Source organism: Palaemon carinicauda, chromosome 1, assembly GCF_036898095.1.
Source record: "Palaemon carinicauda isolate YSFRI2023 chromosome 1, ASM3689809v2, whole genome shotgun sequence".
NCBI classification, from domain to species: Eukaryota; Metazoa; Arthropoda; class Malacostraca; order Decapoda; family Palaemonidae; genus Palaemon; species Palaemon carinicauda.
The window spans coordinates 297,798,430-297,817,907 of record NC_090725.1 but is presented as its reverse complement, the minus strand read 5'-3'; the positions used below and the strand labels follow the sequence as shown (position 1 = coordinate 297,817,907).

Below are 19,478 nucleotides of genomic sequence, written 5' to 3'. Positions count from 1 at the left end.
GTCTTCAGAAAAGGATAGAAAGCAAAATTGTAAATATATTCTATATATTCTATATATTCCTTGATATGGATTTAATTATTCAATCATGTGATGAGGGTACACTTGGGCACACTGTTCTATGTTATTTCTCTTCCTCTTGTTTTTGTTAAAAGTTTTTATTGTTTATATGAGAAATATATATTTTAATGTTGTTACTGTTCTTAAAATATTCTGTTTTCCTTGTTTCCTTTCATTACTCGGCTATTTTCCTTGTTGGGGCCCCTGGGCTTATAGCATCTTGCTTCTCCAACTAGGGTTGTAGCTTAGCTAGTAATAATAATAATATCAATAACAATAATGATAATGATAATAATAATAATGAAAATAATAATAATAATAATAATAATAATAATAATAATAACGATAATAATAATAATGAAAATGATAATAATAATAATAATAATAATAATAATAATAATAATAATAATAATAATAATAATAAAAATAATGAAGGCTTAGACGATTAGTGACAGATCTATGAAGCATTAATATTATGGGGTCAAAAATTCAAACTTGCAGCAAATGTTTTTATGCTGAACAGGCTGACATAAGTCTTTTTTATAGTTTATATATGAAATATCTGTTTTAATGTTGTTAATGTTTTTAAAATATTTTATTTTAATTGTACATTGGTTCTTATATCGCTAATTCATTTCCTTATTTCCTTTCCTCACTGGGCAATCTTTCCCTGTTGGAGCCCCTGGGCTTATAGCATCTTGCTTTTCCAACTAGGGTTGTAGCTTAGCTAGTAATTATGATAATAATAATGATAATAATAATAATAATAATAACAACAATAATAATAATAATAATAATAATAATAATAATAATAGACAATAAAATGGTTAAGAGTCTAAAGGAAAATTTAAGCAAAAAGAATATTCATAAAGTAAGGGAAAAACTACAGAGAGAGAGAGAGAGAGAGAGAGAGAGAGAGAGAGAGAGAGAGAGAGAGAGAGAGAGAGATGAAAATCACTACCATAAGCATACTTAGGATGCGAAATAATGGATGAATCTCGTGTGTAGAAAACTTCCACATTTATGACCTGCTCTACGCGTGCCCTAATGCATTATGAAGATTTAAACCCAGACCTGGATTAACAAACACCAAAATAGAGAAGATATTACGACAATTTTATTTATTTTAATATAAGCAGTGATGCCTACAAAAGGACTCCTATAATAATGAAAAAACATATATACAGTATTTATACAGTGCATCACAAAAGCATAATTAATAATATCAAGGCAATGTGCTAGAAAACTTGAATCTGGTTGTGGAGGCCGATGCGGTAACGTCCCTGCCTGATGAACGCCAGACTGGGGTTCGAGTCCCGCTTAAACACGTTAGTTTCATTAGTCGCTAAAATCTCACCATCCTTGAAACTAAGGGTGGGGATTTGGGGGAGCCTATAAATCTATCTGCTGAGTCATCAGCAGCCATTGTCTTGCCCTCCTTGGTCCTAGCTTGGATGGAGAGGTGACTTGGCCGCTGATCATAATGGTCAGTCTCTAGGGTATTGTTCTGCTTGATAGGGCAGGGTCACTGTCCCTTGCCTCTGCCATTCATGAGTAGCCTTTAAACCTTTAAAATGCCACAGTGAGCAAATTCATGTGCTCGTTCTTCCAGAAATCAGTATTAATTATGATAGCCTAAATATTAATGTGATGATTAAGGCTTATATTTCATTATTTTAAAGGCAAACCTTTAAGGTATCTGAGTGGGGCTACCTTAACGTGAGGAAATGGTTTGTTTATCACCATGATCCATACTAGGTGAGTTTTCTGTGAGCGATCAGGCAAAAGTCTCCCGCCATCACCAATCCTTAGTGGCTAGGCCAGCGTGGTGATGAAAATAGCCCAAGCCCAGAAATGGCTTGGGGCATGTATGAGGCCTTTGTCCTGCAGTGGACTAGAAATGGCTGCATATGTTGTTGTTGTTACACACAATTACACACACACACACACACGCATATATATATATATATATATATATATATATATATATATACATATATATATATATATATATATGTAGCATATATATGCTATATATACTGTATATAGGTGGGAATACATATAAAGTATATGTATATATATAAATATATATATATATATATATATATATATATATATATATATATATATATATAAATATGAATATACACATAGAGTATAAGTATATATATATATATACATGTATATATTCTGTATATATTATATTTAGATATATATTCATATATAATTATATATACATAAATGTATATCATTATACACTATGCATATACATACATATACATATACATACATAATATATATATATATATATATATATATATATATATATATATATATATATATTGAAAAGGTGCCACAATGATATAAGACGTGTATAAAAATTAGATGTATTTTTGTAGATATTGCAAGGAACTTTTAGAAGTTTCGTCCATCATCTGTGGACTTGGTCACTAAAAAGTCCACAGATGATGGACAAAAGCTCTAAAAGTTTTTTGTAATATCTATAAAAATACACCTAATTTTCATACACGTCTTACATCATTGTGGCACTTTTTCAACATAATCGGGAAGTACGATATTGTAATTGTTTGCACTATATATATATATATATATATATATATATATATATATATATATATATATATATATATGTATATATATATATATATATATATATATATATATATATATATATGTATATATATACATATATACATACATATATATATATATCTATATATATATATATATATATATATATATATATATAAATTTATATATATACATTTATAAATATATATATATATGTGTGTATATTTATATATTTATATATACATATATATATATATATATATATATATATATATATATATATATATTCATATATATACATTTATATATATATATATATGTGTATATATATATAATATATATATATACACACATTTATATATATACATATATATATATATATATATGTAAATAGATAAATGCAACTATGATATAATACCTTCGGAGAGCATAGAGCTATGACATTTTGATTATAAGAAAATGTCCCCTAAAGATGAAAATAAATTAAATAATATTTTATAAATTTCCCAACTATACAAACCAGATTCCTTCGATCAGGAGTATGACTTCAAGGATGCTGGAAAGGACATTAAAAGTTTAACGAAGTGGAGATTGTTACCTGAGTGGTTGTGGAGTAATTCAGACTTTAACCTTTAACCTGAGACTTTTATGGTGGTTGAGGCAGATAGTGTAACTTAAGGACGCAGTTTTGTATATTAAGGAAAAATACAAATTACTGTTAAAAATGTATTTAAAAAGTCACCATACTGGCCAGTGCGGATTGGTGATCACTCACAGCAAACCAACCTAGTACGGGTTTCCCTGACTAGTACAACTTTGCTGAGCATGGCGATACACAAGCCATTTCATCATTTTAAAGTATCCTCACTCAATAAGGTTAGACCAAATGTAATGTTGATATTTGCAGATATTTGCAAATAATGACTCATGCCTTTCCTGTCATATTATAAAACCCTTTCTGTATTATTAGTTTTCTATCAAATTCTCCTAAATCCTATATTTCCATATATCTTTATTCCACTTATTTCCAAAACTAACACTAAATAATGGACTATTTACACTTCACACCTTCAGCCAGTTTGCCAATAATTTCCATTTATATACATAGCCTACCTACTGAGGCTCAATACTACATAATATTCTAGAAGTTTAATTTCCAGCTGTGACCAAATTGTGGAATGATCTTCCTAATCCGGTTGTTGAATCAGTGGAACTTCAAAAGTTCAAACTTGCAGCAAATGTTTTTTTATGTTGAAAAGGCTGACATAAGTCTTTTTATAGTTTATATATGAAATATCTGTTTAGATGTTGTCACTGTTTTTAAAATATTTTATTTTAATTGTTCATTATTTCTCAGATCGTTTATTTATTTCCTTATTTCCTTTCCTCACTGGGCTATTTTTTCCCTGTTGGAGCCCTTGGGCTTATAGCATCTTGCTTATCCAACTAGGGTTGTAGCTTAGCTAGTAATGATGATAATGATAAGGATAATGATAATGATAATGATAATAATAATACATACATATACCAAGGCACTTCCTCCAATTTTGGGGGTAGCCAACTTCAAACAAATAAAACAAAAAAGGGGACGTCTCTTCTCTACGTTCCTCCCAGCCTGACAAGGGACTCAACCGAGTTCGGCTGGTACTGCTAGGGTGCCACAGCTCACCCTCCCACATTATCCACCACAGATGAAGCTTCATAATGCTGAATCCCCTACTGCTGCTACCTCCGTGGTCATCCAAGGCACCGGAGGAAGCAGCAGGGCCTACCGGAACTGCGTCACAATCGCTCGCCATTCATTCCTATTTCTAGCACGCTCTCTTGCCTCTCTCACATCTATCCTCCTATCACCCAGAGCTTCCTTCACTCCATCCATCCGCCCAAACCTTGGCCTTCCTCTTGTACGTCTCCCATCTACTCTTGCATTCATCACCTTCTTTAGCAGACAGCCATTTTCCATTCTCTCATCATGGCCAAACCACCTCAACACATTCATATTCACTCTAGCTGCTAACTCATTTCTTACACCCGTTCTCACCCTCACTACTTCGTTCCTAACCTTATCTACTCGAGATACACCAGCCATATTCCTTAGACACTTCATCTCAAACACATTCAATTCTGTCTCTCCGTCGCTTTCATTCCCCACAACTCCGATCCATATATCACAGTTAGTACAATCACTTTCTCATACAGAACTCTCTTTACATTCATGCCCGGCCCTCTACTTTTTACTACTCCCTTAACTGCCCCCAACACTTTGCATCCTTCATTCACTCTCTGATGTACATCTGCTTCCACTCCACCATTTGCTGCAACAACAGACCCCAAGTACTTAAACTGATCCACCTCCTCAAGTAACTCTCCATTCAACATGACATTCAACCTTGCACCACCTTCCCTTCTCGTACATCTCATAACCTTACTCTTACCCACATTAACTGTCAATTTCCTTCTCTTACACACCCTTCCAAATTCTGTAACTAATCGGCCAAGCTTCTCTTCCGCGTCTGCAACCAGTACAGTATCATCCGCAAAGAACTGATTTACCTCCCATTCATGGTCATTCTCGTCTACCAGTTTCAATCCTCGTCCAAGCACTCGAGCATTCACCTCTCTCACCACTACATCAACATACAAGTTAAACAACCATGGTGACATCACACATCCCTGTCTCAGTCCCACTCTCGCCGGAAACCAATCGCTCACTTCATTTCCTATCCTAACACATGCTTTACTACCTTTGTAGAAACTTTTCACTGCTTGCAACAACCTTCCACCAACTCCATATAACCTCATCACATTCCACATGGCTTCCCTATCAACTCTATCATACGCTTTCTCCAGATCCATACACATCCTTACCTTTTGCTAAATATTTCTTGCATATATGCCTAACTGTAAAAATCTGATTCATACAACCCCTAACTCTTCTAAAACCACCCTGTACTTCTAAGATTGCATTCTCTGTTTTATCCTTAATCATATTAATCAGTACTCTACCATACACTTTTCCAACTACACTCAACAAACTAATACCCCTTGAATTACAACACTCATGCACATCTCCCTTACCCTTGTATAATGGTTCAATACACGCACAAACTCAATCTACTGGTACCATTGACAACACAAAACACATATTAAACAGTCTCACCAACCATTCAAGTACAGTCACACCCCTTTCCTTCAACATATCAGCTCTCACACCATCCATACCAGATGCTTTTCCTACTCTCGTTTCATCTAGTGCTCTCCTCACTTCCTCTCTTGTAATCTCTCTCTTATTCTCATCTCCCATCACTGACACCTCAACACCTGCAACAGCAATTTTATCTGCCTCCTTATTATCCTCAACATTCAGTAAACTTTCAAAATACTCCGCCCACCTTTTCTTTGCCTCCTCTCCTTTTAACAACCTTCCATTTCCATAATGATAATAATAATAATAATAATAATAATAATAATAATAATAATAATAATAATAATAATAATTATAATAATAATAATGATAATAATAATAATAATAATAATAATACTGTACAGTATATGAGAAGGGACCCAGTAAACATAAAATCTAACTTCCACTACATATACCAATATCTTAAATTTGGAAACCATATTTGCATAAAAATTATCATTGCAATACATTGCAAACTTAAAGATATTAGAATGTTCAAAAAAATATACTTACCAACCACAACATTCAGTTCCTTGTAAGTTAAATATCATTCAACTGTTGTTATTCATTTATAAATAATCTTATCAGTAGATTTATAATCACTATCTCTTATCAGATCGCATTTAATTCATACCGTTAATAGAACATTAGCGATATGTTTGAAAACAACTACAGGTAAATATTGGTGAAAATAGTTGCTATAACCCTAGAGACTGGAAGATGCAAAATACTCTGGAAGGTGCATTAGTAACTCTCTGGTGGATATACGAGGTGCCTCACACTGAGGGTACCTGGGGGAACCCAAACATAGAATAATGTAAGATAAGGCAATCAGGCTATAACACTAGCCCTGTTTACATTCTATTTTCGTAACAATTAATTTTGAGGATAATCAAAGCTTGGGAGGGCTCAACTCTGATAAATGAACACAGTATTTCAATATGTTATAAGCAATCATATCACACAGTCTCTTTGAATAGCTTGTTAGACCTGCTAACGTGGCCACTGTCAAATTCATACTACCTTCACAGGCTTCACCTCCCTTCGACATTTGAACAACAGTAGTAGAAGCATTTTCTTAAATCCTTCCAATATTATTTTTTTTTCTTTATTCGCAGTAACTCTAATACAGTACTCAATGTTCATCCAAAAAATATGTGGCTTTAGTTTGGACAATATCTAATGACTTAAACTCCTTTTCAAAATTACAAATAGAGGGACTACATAATGGATAACTAAGCCCATTATTATTATTATTATTATTATTATTATTATTATTATTATTATTATTATTATTATTATTATTATTATTACTGCTTGCTAAGCTACAACCCTAGTTGGAAAAGCAGGATGCTATAAGTCCAGTGGCCCCAACAGGGAAAATAGCCCAGTGAGGAAAGGAAACGAGGAAAAGTAAAATATTTCAAGAACAGTAGTAACATTAAAATGAATATTTCCTATACAAACTATAAAAAAAACTTTAACAAAACAAGAAGAGAAATGAGATAGAATAGTGTGCCCGAGTGTACACTCAAGCAAGAGAACTCTAACCCAACAGTGGAAGGCCTGTTTCAATACTGGTGTTATTTAGCATTTGTAATAGTTTAAAAAATAAATATAGGAATAACTGTAGTATTTTAGTTCTCGAGAAAATACATAAAGTTCTGTAACATTTCTATTTAGATTCCATCAGTTTAAAATGTAGATTTCCAAAGCTTTTTGCTTGCATTGAATTACAAGGATCCTCTTGATGCCATTTTGGTTTCCTAATGCAAGGTATTTAAAGGCCGCTCATGAATGGCAAGGGACAGTGACATTGCCCTAGAGACTGACCATATATACCATATGACTGGCCCCCAAGCCCCATCTCCACCCAAGATAGGACCAAGGAGGACCAGGCAGAAGGAACACGATGAGTCAAATCCCATTCCTGTATCTTGATTAGTTTAGGTGTAATCGGCAAAAAAAAAAAAAAAAAAAAAAAAAAACCGAATGCCCAAATTTGACCCTTAACCTGATCTCAGAGGTCACTGATTGAACCACGGCCTTAAAAAGGCATATTAATCGCTCTTTAGTCCTAATGTTCTTACCTAAATTAGGGGCCAAACATGAGGAGTGTCGTATCAACTCCCCTTAACCGTCTGTGTTAAGAGAAATGCAGAAACCAGGCGAGGGTTAAGGATTTAAACACTAAAGAAGTTAAGCCAGATATGTCAATAATATCTATAAATGAATGTACTTACTCCTCGTGAGTGACTAGTTTATAGGTTTAGCTGGAGTCCTTATATGCTGTAGATCTATATATCCAAATGATATTTGTATTGTATATAAATCATTCTCAAGACATTGAAGGGTGTATGTCAGCATGATCTTTTTCTTTTGTACTTGCCTCTCAGGATGAGAATAAGTTTGCTGCAATCAACACTAAAGACAAAATATATCTACCCTTGCATAGCTTTTCTTATCCACAAGGTCAAAACTCCAAAGGAATAGATGAAAACTCCAAAAAATATTGTACCATTTATTTAAAAACAACCGTTTCAGACATTAACTTTAAGATTTCAATGGATTTACATTGGTTGAATAATGGAATATACACTTTAATGTACAATAAAAAAAAGTCAAAGATTAACATCCAAAACATTTGGTAATTTTGAAATCAGTAAAATGAAAATTATCCATTAAACATCGCAGGACTAGGATCGTTCCATCTCTTAAAGAAGTTGCATCCTTAGGTCTGGCTGCTGTTCATCTTTTATCTGTTGAAGGGTGTAGTTCCAGTACTGTGTTTAGGTCAAGGTCACAGTATTAGAGCTGATATTTGTTCCCCAATGCAGCGTAAACTATAGGGGCACTCAGTAGAACGCAGACCTCCGCCGTGGCAGCTTATTTCTCAACATTGACCTTGACCTTAACATTTACTAATTGGTGTGGATTTTCATACACTCAGTTATGAACCAAGCTTGTAGTCTCTGTGACAACGATGTCCAAACTGACGGCTGATTACGTGATTTGGACATTTTGCTTGAACGTGACCTTAATCTTTGACCTTGACCTTCCGAAACTTAATCGTTTCCTATTTTCACAAAACAATTAATCCCTGCAACTTTCATTACTCTACGATTAAAATTGTGGCCAGGAAGCTGTTCACAAACAAACAGCTTGTAAAATATAACCTCCTTCCAACTTCATTGGCGGGGGGTGGGGAGGGGTAATTAAGAACCTTGATATCATCCTCTGAAAAGCTAAACTTTAAAAACCCATTGGTCCTCTATTCCTTGGATTTCGTTTGATGCAGCAGTCTCAACACTGTAATGTGAACAACAATTGTTTCACTGCTCAGGTTGTAAAATTCTGGGAACATGCTCAAATCAACACTATGTAAACCCTTTTAAATAGCTTCCAGCATTTGTTGGAGACAAGTAAAAGGGTTGAGGACTAATAATCTCACCCCTAAAATATTTATGAGATACCATAAAAAGAAAGTGTCTTATATATTCTTTCCTGGGAATAAGAGTGGGATAATCATAGCTGCCCAAATGTTTTAGGTAATTCACATTTTCCTGAGCAAACAGCAACAGGAACCTGTCGGGTATAAGAGTGGGATAATCGTAGCTACCCAAATACATTAAGTAATTCACATATCACTGAGCAAACAGCAGCAGGAACCTGCCGGGTATAAGAGTGGGATAATCGTAGCTACCCAAGTACATTAAGTAATTCAAATTTCCCTGAGCAAACAGGAGCAGGAACCTGTCGGGTATAATAGTGGGATAATCGTAGCTACCCAAATACATTAAGTAATTCCCATTTTCCTGAGCAAACAGCAATGGAAACCAGTCGGGTATAAGAGGGGGATAATCGTAGCTACCCAAATACATTAAGAAATTCACATTTCCCTGAGCAAACAGCAGCAGGAACCTGCCGGGTATAAGAGTCGAGGAATCGTAGCTACCCAAATATTTTAAGTAATTCAAATTTTCCTGAGCAAACAGCAATGATAACCAGTCGGGTATAAGAGTGGGGTAATTGTAGTTACCCAAATCTTTCAAGTATTTCAAATTTCCCTGAGCAAAAGAGCAGCAGGAACATATGATTTAATTGAAAAAGACACCACAAACATTTCATTCATGGTTTTGTAAAGTAGTTTACTTACTTACTTTAAGGGATGCTTATCTGGTCCCGTACAACAGGGGGAACCCCACTCTCTACAGGTCCTCCACGGTCGTTTTATGATGCTCATCTGGGAATATTTAACATTTCACAATGCATATTGTTCGCTTACTGTTTGATCATCACTGTCAAAACACTCGCAGAATAAGAAAGTTGATTTGAAAAGCATAAAAGAGGCAACATAGAGACACACAGACAAGACTAATCTATGTATAATGCAAGGGTAATGAATATCCTCATATTTTATTTCTATAAACCCCATTTATGAGGATAAATGGGGTCTGAATTTATTCAAAATTAGTGTGTGGTGATCCATGAATGATTACAAAGATAAATAAGAATGAGATACACGATAACGTTTACACAAACTAACAAGTAAAACAGGGTGATTGAATGAATTAAAATAGAATCGAAGAGTACGCATCCAAACTTGGACTTGTTTCTTAACATAAACACTAGCAAAAGAGTAAAAGATTACAGCTAAAATAAATAAAAGGATTGCATTGTCTATTTATATGAAGCACTCACTAACCACAACCAGTAGGGGATGGCTAAAAGTCGCAGTCATTTCCAGTTCATAAGAGTAAATAACCCTATGTTCTAGAAGCTTGGTACTCATGTTCTTAGAATTACTCTGAATTTATGCTTTATATTTTCTGTCATTCAATTATGAAGGCTACTTTCCATCTAATTGTGTCATTAAGCCAGACCAGATGAAAGTAAGGTACACCAATCTGCCTCTACTGTAAACAATATGATCTCAAAACTTAAGATACAGAGGTCACAATTGTCTTTAACACCCAATTGTGCATCATGGCGACGTAAACAGCATCTTAGACTCCAATGTATGTTGCTTCTACGCTACAGTGTTGTATGATGGTTCAACACAAGGCCCATAAACAACTTGGTCAATCCAAGGTAGGAAGGCAGATGTACGAGAATAGATGCTTGGTTGTCGAGGATTGCTGCAACCGCTGGCACTATTCGCTACGCCCACTCCTCTGATTCGACCATTCACTCCTTCTGTGACTAGTGGGCCACCAGAGTCGCCCTGTAATGTAGAATGTAGATAAATAACGCATGCTATATACGAAATTATCACTAAATCCTTATTAGTGAATTAGCATGATTAAAAATGGCTTATGCTGACTTATTGGATTGACAGATTCCATTATTTTCTCAGCTCCTTTGGAAAGTATAATTTACATGGGAGTTATTTCATATCATTTGGATTAATACTAGATATGAAGATTTCAAGTAGATTTGAAAACAAAGCCCTCAGAAGAATATTGAGAGTTAAATTGGAGGACAGGATTAGAAATGAAACCATATAAGAGAGATTACTCTGATGCCATATGTGGATGAGATCAGGGTGATGGGTAGATGGAGATGGTTTGGACATGCTCTTTGCACTTCCAAAGATAGATTAGTTCACCAAATGTTTAACTGGGCCCCACAAAGCACTAGAAGAGTTGGAAAAACCAAGCTTACATGGATGAGAAGTATGAAGTGCGAAGTGGGAGATGGGAGAAGTACTGAATTAAAACTTCAAGATAGAGACGAAAGGCGAACTCTAACTGAGGTCCTTTGTGTCAATAGGTGTAGGAGGAGATGATGATGATGATGAACATTTCATTTGAATTAAATGTTACATCTGGCTGAATATATCTGCCACTGTATAAAGTTAGAATGGCAACAGATTCATAGTTACTGTTATTTTCATCAAGGGAATATAATTGCCTTCATCATAGGTTGAGTTTAGAAGAAAACATGTATATATTAAATTACATCTATAATCTTTAAATAAACTTGGGAGTCTAATTATGATGATTAATGTAACATATTAAAAAGGTAAGCCTGACTTGATTGGTTTTGATATATCATCCAGTTTAGCTTGGTTACTCAAACAGGTTCTCCTGCATACGCGGGCTAATCTGGCAAGATTAGCCGAGATACATATGTTTAGACTTTAGAGCTGTCCATATTCTGCTAAACTAGGCATAACAAGAGAAACGACATGGTTAGCTGGCATTAACAATCAAGATATACATTTGAAGCATATATAGGTCCTAGATCCTTACCCGACACTGATCTCCACCAGGACTCCTATTGCTTGCACACAGGAAGGACTCGTCGAGTCCTTCAGGGTACTCTTGGAGGAAGAGCTTGTCCCCTTTGTATATCGAATTACAATTCTCCGGAGAAGTCATGGTGACTTTGGTATCCATTAGAAATGAAGCAGACTCTGAAAATAAGATATTTCTATTAAATGAGATGATATGATTACTCGAGTCATATGATGAAAATTGAAAAACACTTAATTGAAGATGATAAAGAATTCTTACTAAGAAATTTTGTTAAAAACTTTACACATCTTCAGTAAGATTTTTGCATGGAGGTGCTTAAGTAGTAATATGACTACATTAATTATGATTTCATTGTATATGATGTAGTATGATACCCACTTTTAAATAAGTGAATTTATAAATAGATATAATTCTCATGTCAATGTTATAGAGTATGGAGATTTCAAGAAGTAAAACTTAACATATAAGCATATATTTTACTTTGTCTAACCTTATTGATCAATTCTTATTCAAGTAATTCTTACCCATTCCTGCATTGCTTATTTTTGGGTTCATGACAGAATGCTTATACTATTTATTCCATACAACTCTTGCTTGTGTGAAAGTATTAATCGTTAAATCTAATCTTACCAACCAGTTGATAACCCCATCCTCATACAGCACCAATAACTCCATCTAACTTTTGCTTGCAAGGAAGTATTACTTGATAAATCTAAATCCATCCATCCAGTTGATAATCCTATCCCGATACAGCACCAATAACTCTATCTCTTTTGCTTGCAAGGAAGTATTACTTGAAAAATCTAAATTTTACCATCCGATTGATAACCCATCCTGATACAGCACCTATAACTCCATCCAACTCTTGCTTGTGTGAAAGTATTAATTGTTATATCTAAATCTTACCATCCGGTTGATAACCCCATCCTGATACAGCATCTATAACTCCATCTAACGCTTGCATTATGTTACTCGTTAAGTCTAAATCTTACCATCCGGTTGATAACCCCATCCAGATACAGCACCTATAAATCCATCTAACTCTTGCATTTGTGACATGTTACTCGTTAAATCTAAATCTAAATCTTACCATCCGGTTGATAACCCCATCCAGATACAGCACCTATAACTCCATCCAATTCTAGCTTGTGAGGAAGTAGACAATAAGGGCGTACAAGTCGAGGGAATCGTACCTTGCTCTCCAGTTCAATCACCTTGGAGAAATAATTTGATTGAATAAATTTCTTCTAGTATTTTTTACAGATGTAATTTTTCATTGGTAAACTAATAGTCTGATGGATATGTCTGCAAATCAAGTTTTGTGAACATTGAAATGAGCATCGTATGTAGCCTACTATCCAAAATTATAAATGCTTGATTTTAAGTGAATATATATAAATTTCTTGTTGCATAATTATGCATTTTTTATTATCATTATATGTATAACTTACTGCCTATGTACAATACATCATTCTAAAATAAATGTGTTTACTTATCTCTTAAACCAAGAAAATTTACTATGTTTTGAAATATATTGAAACTCAGTGAGACTTTATACACTTCTGAAAGTGTTGCTACTTCTAAAATTCATCTTTAACACTTACTAAACCTAGATAACGAATTATGACGCTTTTTAAAAGCTTCAACTGCAAAGATAATCACTTAGTTTGTATGCACTTCTGGGAGTGGTAAAACTTACTGCACTACTACACATTTCTAAATGCAGAAATCTTATACATTCAACGAGAAGTTGAAATCAAGGAAACTTTCTGTACTTTTCAAGAGACGAAACTTACCGCAATATCGTTGTATCTGTACCTCGGGTCATATTTGGGATGCAAAGTGACCTTTTTAACCTTATAGTTGCTTGCGGTGTTTGTCAAGTCTTCACCAAGTCGAATGACAGATGGCCTGGAAAAGAATAAACAAGGTAATGAATAGATACACTAAAGTTAATGCCTTTTCAAAGCCATAAGTATAACATTAAAACATGAATGGATAAAAGAAATCCGCTTACGTACCAATCAAGTTTCAGAAATCGCAATATTTTCTAGAAAGATTTTAGGAAAACAGGGGTCATTCATTTTGAGTCATACCAAATACACAATATTGCAGTTACAATATAAATATGACACCAGTTCAAGGAAATTACTTGGGAAAATATGTGAAATACATTTGATAGACATGACCCTTTTTGTAACCTTATTTGAAATACTTCAAATGGTTTAAAATATTTATTTTAAATTTTCTAAGACTGAATAATTGATTGATAAATTGTATAAAATTGGGAACATTTGGAAATGAGTTGCATTTAACCCCCAGCATATTTTGGAAAGTGAAAGGTCTTAACCCACCTGCTTGTGATCAGACAATGAGCAGCAGTGAGGATGTGGTTGGGAGTGATGAGAGATCCGCCACAATAGAACTCGCTCCCGCGCTTTCCATCAATTCTGGCGTTCTTGAGTTTCTCATGGACGTTGCTGATAAACAATGCTGGATAACTCTGAAATCAAGGGATTTAGCTCCATTTTTCATCAATGGTGATAGAAATCAAGTAACTAATTATTTGTTTGAAGAAATGCCCATTTATTCATAAACCTGATAAAAAAGTTTATCTCTTTAATGCAATGATTTATTTAAATATATCTGTATTGGGACTTTCATTCGCTTAAGATATGACACTTCAATACATAAATAAATGAATTACAATTATACGTAAGGCAAAACGTTCATGGAACAATTAACTGAATTAATTTCTTTAGATATTCCAAGTTACTACAGCTGTAACATTACTCATGATGGCATTGAAGAAAAAAAGAGAAAGAGAAGTGTGTGGGTCAGAAAATGCATAACGAGGCAAAATTATGATGGAACACATGTCAAACTTTCAGGAGAATTGGTTGACGATGATGAAGTAATACCCTATAAGAACTTTCTACATATGTGTTCTGAAGATTGTGAATATTTGCTAAGAAAGGTAGCCCCTACAATTAAAAGAAAAAAGGATAACCCCCTTCAGAAAGGCTAATGCTTGCACTTCGATTCTTAGCAACAGGTACTATGGATGGATAGCACCTTGTATATATGTATACATTCATTACAAAACATTCATGTACATGAAAAGAAGAAAATACTTTAGTAAATAATATAGTATTTCCATTTTTCATTGAACGTCATTTTACTCACATTGAAGAGCAGGTCCCTCCGTAAATAAAAAATAAATTATGATCACAGATATATCTATAGCAGTCTTAGCGCGTGCTATCCACCTTGTATTCACTACCACACTAGCTAGACTACAACAATTAAACCGAAATTGGACATTGAATCTAGCTAGACCACTAATCCTGGGTGTTTCTACTATGTAGAGAGTTTTAGTTAGGGCCAATCTAGCTAAAATATCTATAGTGTACACTTGGTTTACTCTCTCATATAAATATATATATATATATATATATATATATGTGTGTGTGTGTGTGTGTGTGTGTGTGTGTGTGTGTGTGTGTGTGTGTGTGTGTATATATATATGTGTGTGTGTATACAGTAATATATATAACTATATTTGAGAGAGAGTAAACCAAGTGTACAATGTAAATATGTTAGCTAGATTCTCTCTTGCTAGAACTCTCTACATAGCATAAACATCCACACACATACATTTATATATATATATATATATATATATATATATATATATATATATATATATATATATATATATATATATATATAACACTCTCTATAACACTCTCAATCAAGAAGGACAGAATAAAACCATACTTACTATCCCTGGCCATGTTGGAGGAGGCTCCACAAATGACATATTAAGACTGTTTGTACCAGATCTTCCTGATAACCCATACTGGAAAAGAAAAGAAGAATCAGGAATCACAATAGCTCAGGCAAATGAATCTTTCTTTCAGACTTGAATAAATTTGGAATTTAATATCTTCAAGGAAGAAATTACCAAGAGGTACATTACAACTTAAGGTGCCAATAAATTGTCTCGAGTTGCTGAAAGAATTTATTTTTTATAGTTTTTTTGGGGTGTCAATTACTCTGCTCTTGGACCTTATAATACGGCAATGGATTTGGTCGTTAATGACAATGTATTGTTTTGATAAAGTTGTCTAATGTAGAGAAAAAAAAAAGTCGAGAAATACTCTCAGTGTTTAGATTTATTCTTTTTTTATTATTACGAGAGGTAGGTGGGCGGAGTTAGCTGAGAGAGGGTTGCCTCGCAAGCAAGGTTTCAGTAACCTGGCTTTTTCATAAGGTATATCTGAAAATAAACTATCAAATGTTCCACATGATGAATATAAAAAAAATGCATATCTAATAAGCCCTGAAAAATTGAAAATAAAATAAAACATTTGTTAAAGAACTCACGAAATGTATACCTACTTCATCAGTGAATCCATCAAATTCGGTTATTTTCCAGAGTTCATATAAAATCTAGGAAAAAATAACACCAAGTTCATTGGGGCTGATTTAACGTCCCTCTCAAATTCTAAAGGTCTAAACTTGCAACATATCAAACAAAGATCAAATTCTTTAATCCACAACAATAATAAGAGTGGTTCATCTCAAATCATAGTTAGATTTTATTTTTACTCAAGTTTGGCCTTCGATATATTTTTAAGTTTATCACAAACATTTTGAGATAGCTCCTTCACTAATGAGTAACTAGAGACAGGAAGAAATTTAGTTAAGCGCATAAGATATAAAAATAATTGAATAATACCAAATTCATTTTAATATACACGGTGTTGAGCTCGACTCACCGCTCCTATCCAATTTAATTAAAGAAAATTTAATATAATTTAATTGACATAAATCTGAAGTTAAGATAGTAAGTTTAATTCTTATCATTAGTAGTACAGTAGTACCAGCAATATTAAAATCAGTACCTTTGAAAATTGATGAATTGGAAACACCAACAAGATTTGTTTGTTATCAAACCTATTCTAAATGCAACTCAAATTCCACGAGAGCAATTATTTCTCAGATGTTCTTGAATATGACAAACAGTTGCAAATATAGTGATAAATATGAAAGATATTCTGTATGATATTGAATGTCCATTTGTAGACAGAACATATCGGGGTCATTAGAAAAACTGTTCTAAAGAGAAGTCCCCCTTATCTTCACATGCTAATAAAGGAACAGCTACCAGACTGCAAACTATCTCTAATGCAGAGTAATTAATCCCCTCCCAGTGTTTCAATTCAGACCCAGTTCTTTCCAAAAATATGATTTATTTTTGCCAGAAACGAACGAGTTCACCTTTCACAAATTCAATAGATAATATCTTGCGTAATCTTGTTAAAAACCCTACACCAAATACTTAGAAGATTGAAATACTGCCAGATGTTTAAGAGATGAATTAAGGATGTAACTATTTTACATACTTCCTCGAAAAACTATGTCCTGTTACATTTTAATTGCAATATATCAATATAATGAAATCCAGACTAAATTTATGGGATTTTTATTGAATTCATCCTCATGTATTAGCAACTGATAAAGTCAATATGTTTAAATCCATGGTCTTTTTCTCTGCTTTAGACACTTTTGTTAGTACCCCACTAATATAGAAGTAGGTGGTAAAAGTTAGTTTGAAAACAAATATCTAAAAACTAAGAGTCTTCCACTATAATGTTATAAGTCAAGAATCCTTACCCTGCAATAGTTCATGGATTCTAACAGGCGCACCACCTCAGGATCCAATGGCCGACCAGTATTCCTTCTGCTGAGCTGGTCTACCTTTTCTCGTAAAGAGAGGTACTCTGCAAGATCACAATGGGGCACAAATATCGAAGTTTCAGGATCATCAGTCCGAGCTTGAAGTATAGGTACAACTGGTGCGTTTGATGAAGGAAGCGATGCAATGCGTGAAGAAGCTGATGGGATTCGATAATGGCCTTGGTGAGGATTAATAGAGTGGAGAGGATAGAAAGAATATGAAGGTGAAGGACGAACTTCAGGAATATAAGAAATCTTAGGTTTAGCTTGAGAAGGTGGAGGGCCGAAGGGAGGCGGAGGGCCGAAGGGAGGTGGAGGACCGGGTTGAGTCGGAGGTCCGAAGGAAGGAGGAGGAGCACCGTATGGAGGTGGAGGCCCGGGTGGAGGTGGGGGCCCAGGTGGAGGTGGGGGCCCAGGTGGAGGTGGAGGACGTGGTGGAGGGGGTGCAGTCTTAGATGCCTCAATAGCCCCAAACTCAACGTAAAAAGGAATGCTGAAAAGAGCGGGAAGGAGAGCAATGACTGCCAACGTAGGAAACCACGCATCTGAAATCAAAGAATTCTCGCCTGGCACTGGTTTTCCAAAAGTTTGAATTTCTTTATTGAAGAGAAGATCCTGTGTGTCACCCTGTTTTACTACGCTCTCTACTGTTGTTTCCAATGTAGGAGAACTGATTGGTAGAAGCGTAGACTTTGTTACAGTGTCTTCTGCTATTCTTACTTCAGATTCTAACCATGGGGTAGTGTTAGTCTCTACAATATCAGTGAAAAAGGTTGTTGTCTCTGATGGTGCTGTTGTTATCAATGGTGGAGTTGAAGTACACAAGCACTCGTTACTAGATTTACGACGCGGTAGCCTGGCCTGACTAGATGATGCAATTGCCGGGCAATCGCATGATGACATGGTATTAGATGGTGTAGTTTCCAAATTCTGGTCTTCTCGATTCTCATCATTTTTGTTTTCTTTCCTCCTCTGACCGTTCCTCTTTCGTTTATTCTTCTTTCGTTTGTTATTGTTTTTTCTAGATGGGTTAGAGACTTCGTCTACAGGACTATCCAATCTCCGTGGCGTTCGTACCATCTTAGATTGCTGATTTTCATCTAATGTAGCCTGGCTTGATGGTGGAATCACTCCACATTCTGAGAAATGCAAAAGCCAAAGGTTAGTAGTATACTAATTTCACTGATACAGTCAATGTTCGCCGTAACTGTAACAAGAAAATAATATTGTCAATACCATCATCGATTATTCTACTAGCTATAGCCTATTGAAATAGGATGTCATTTCTATTCCTTTCACTTCTTTAGCCATTAATGCTACTTAAAATACTCTTTTATTCCAGTTTAACCCTGGATAGGTACGGTGGGTCGTTTGCGACCCCGAGCGTCAAAAAAAAACAGGTTTTTCTCACGTGACTCACCCCCGTGACTGAATTTGTGGGTGATCGACCTGCAGGAGGTGTCTCCCCTACACGCTCTAGTAGTGTCCAGATGTGCATTGCTGTAGCTGTACTCCTTCCCCGATTTCTGAGACACGTCGGGGTCGTTCGCGTCCGAGTTTACCCTTCTAGGGTAGTTTGCATAATTATCAAAGTTATTACGTATTATGAAATTGTCGTAGAATGGTGCAACTTGTATAGG

The 19,478-nt window shown here is 34.6% G+C and overlaps 1 protein-coding gene across 1 annotated transcript in view; it reads right to left on the bottom strand.

Annotated features, from left to right (window-relative positions):
• Positions 1–10,261: 10,261 nt before the first annotated feature.
• LOC137657979 (uncharacterized) overlaps positions 10,262–19,478 on the bottom strand; it is a 28,041-nt gene continuing 18,824 nt past the window's right edge. Inside the window, exons 8-14 of the mRNA XM_068392703.1 lie at positions 17,776–18,977; positions 15,878–15,955; positions 14,448–14,596; positions 13,890–14,004; positions 13,184–13,307; positions 12,088–12,251; positions 10,262–11,057 (exon numbers count right to left, since the gene is read on the bottom strand). Coding sequence (XP_068248804.1) covers positions 10,863–11,057; positions 12,088–12,251; positions 13,184–13,307; positions 13,890–14,004; positions 14,448–14,596; positions 15,878–15,955; positions 17,776–18,977 — 2,027 coding nt within the window. The 3' untranslated portion in view covers positions 10,262–10,862. The remainder of the gene's footprint in view (positions 11,058–12,087; positions 12,252–13,183; positions 13,308–13,889; positions 14,005–14,447; positions 14,597–15,877; positions 15,956–17,775; positions 18,978–19,478) is intronic.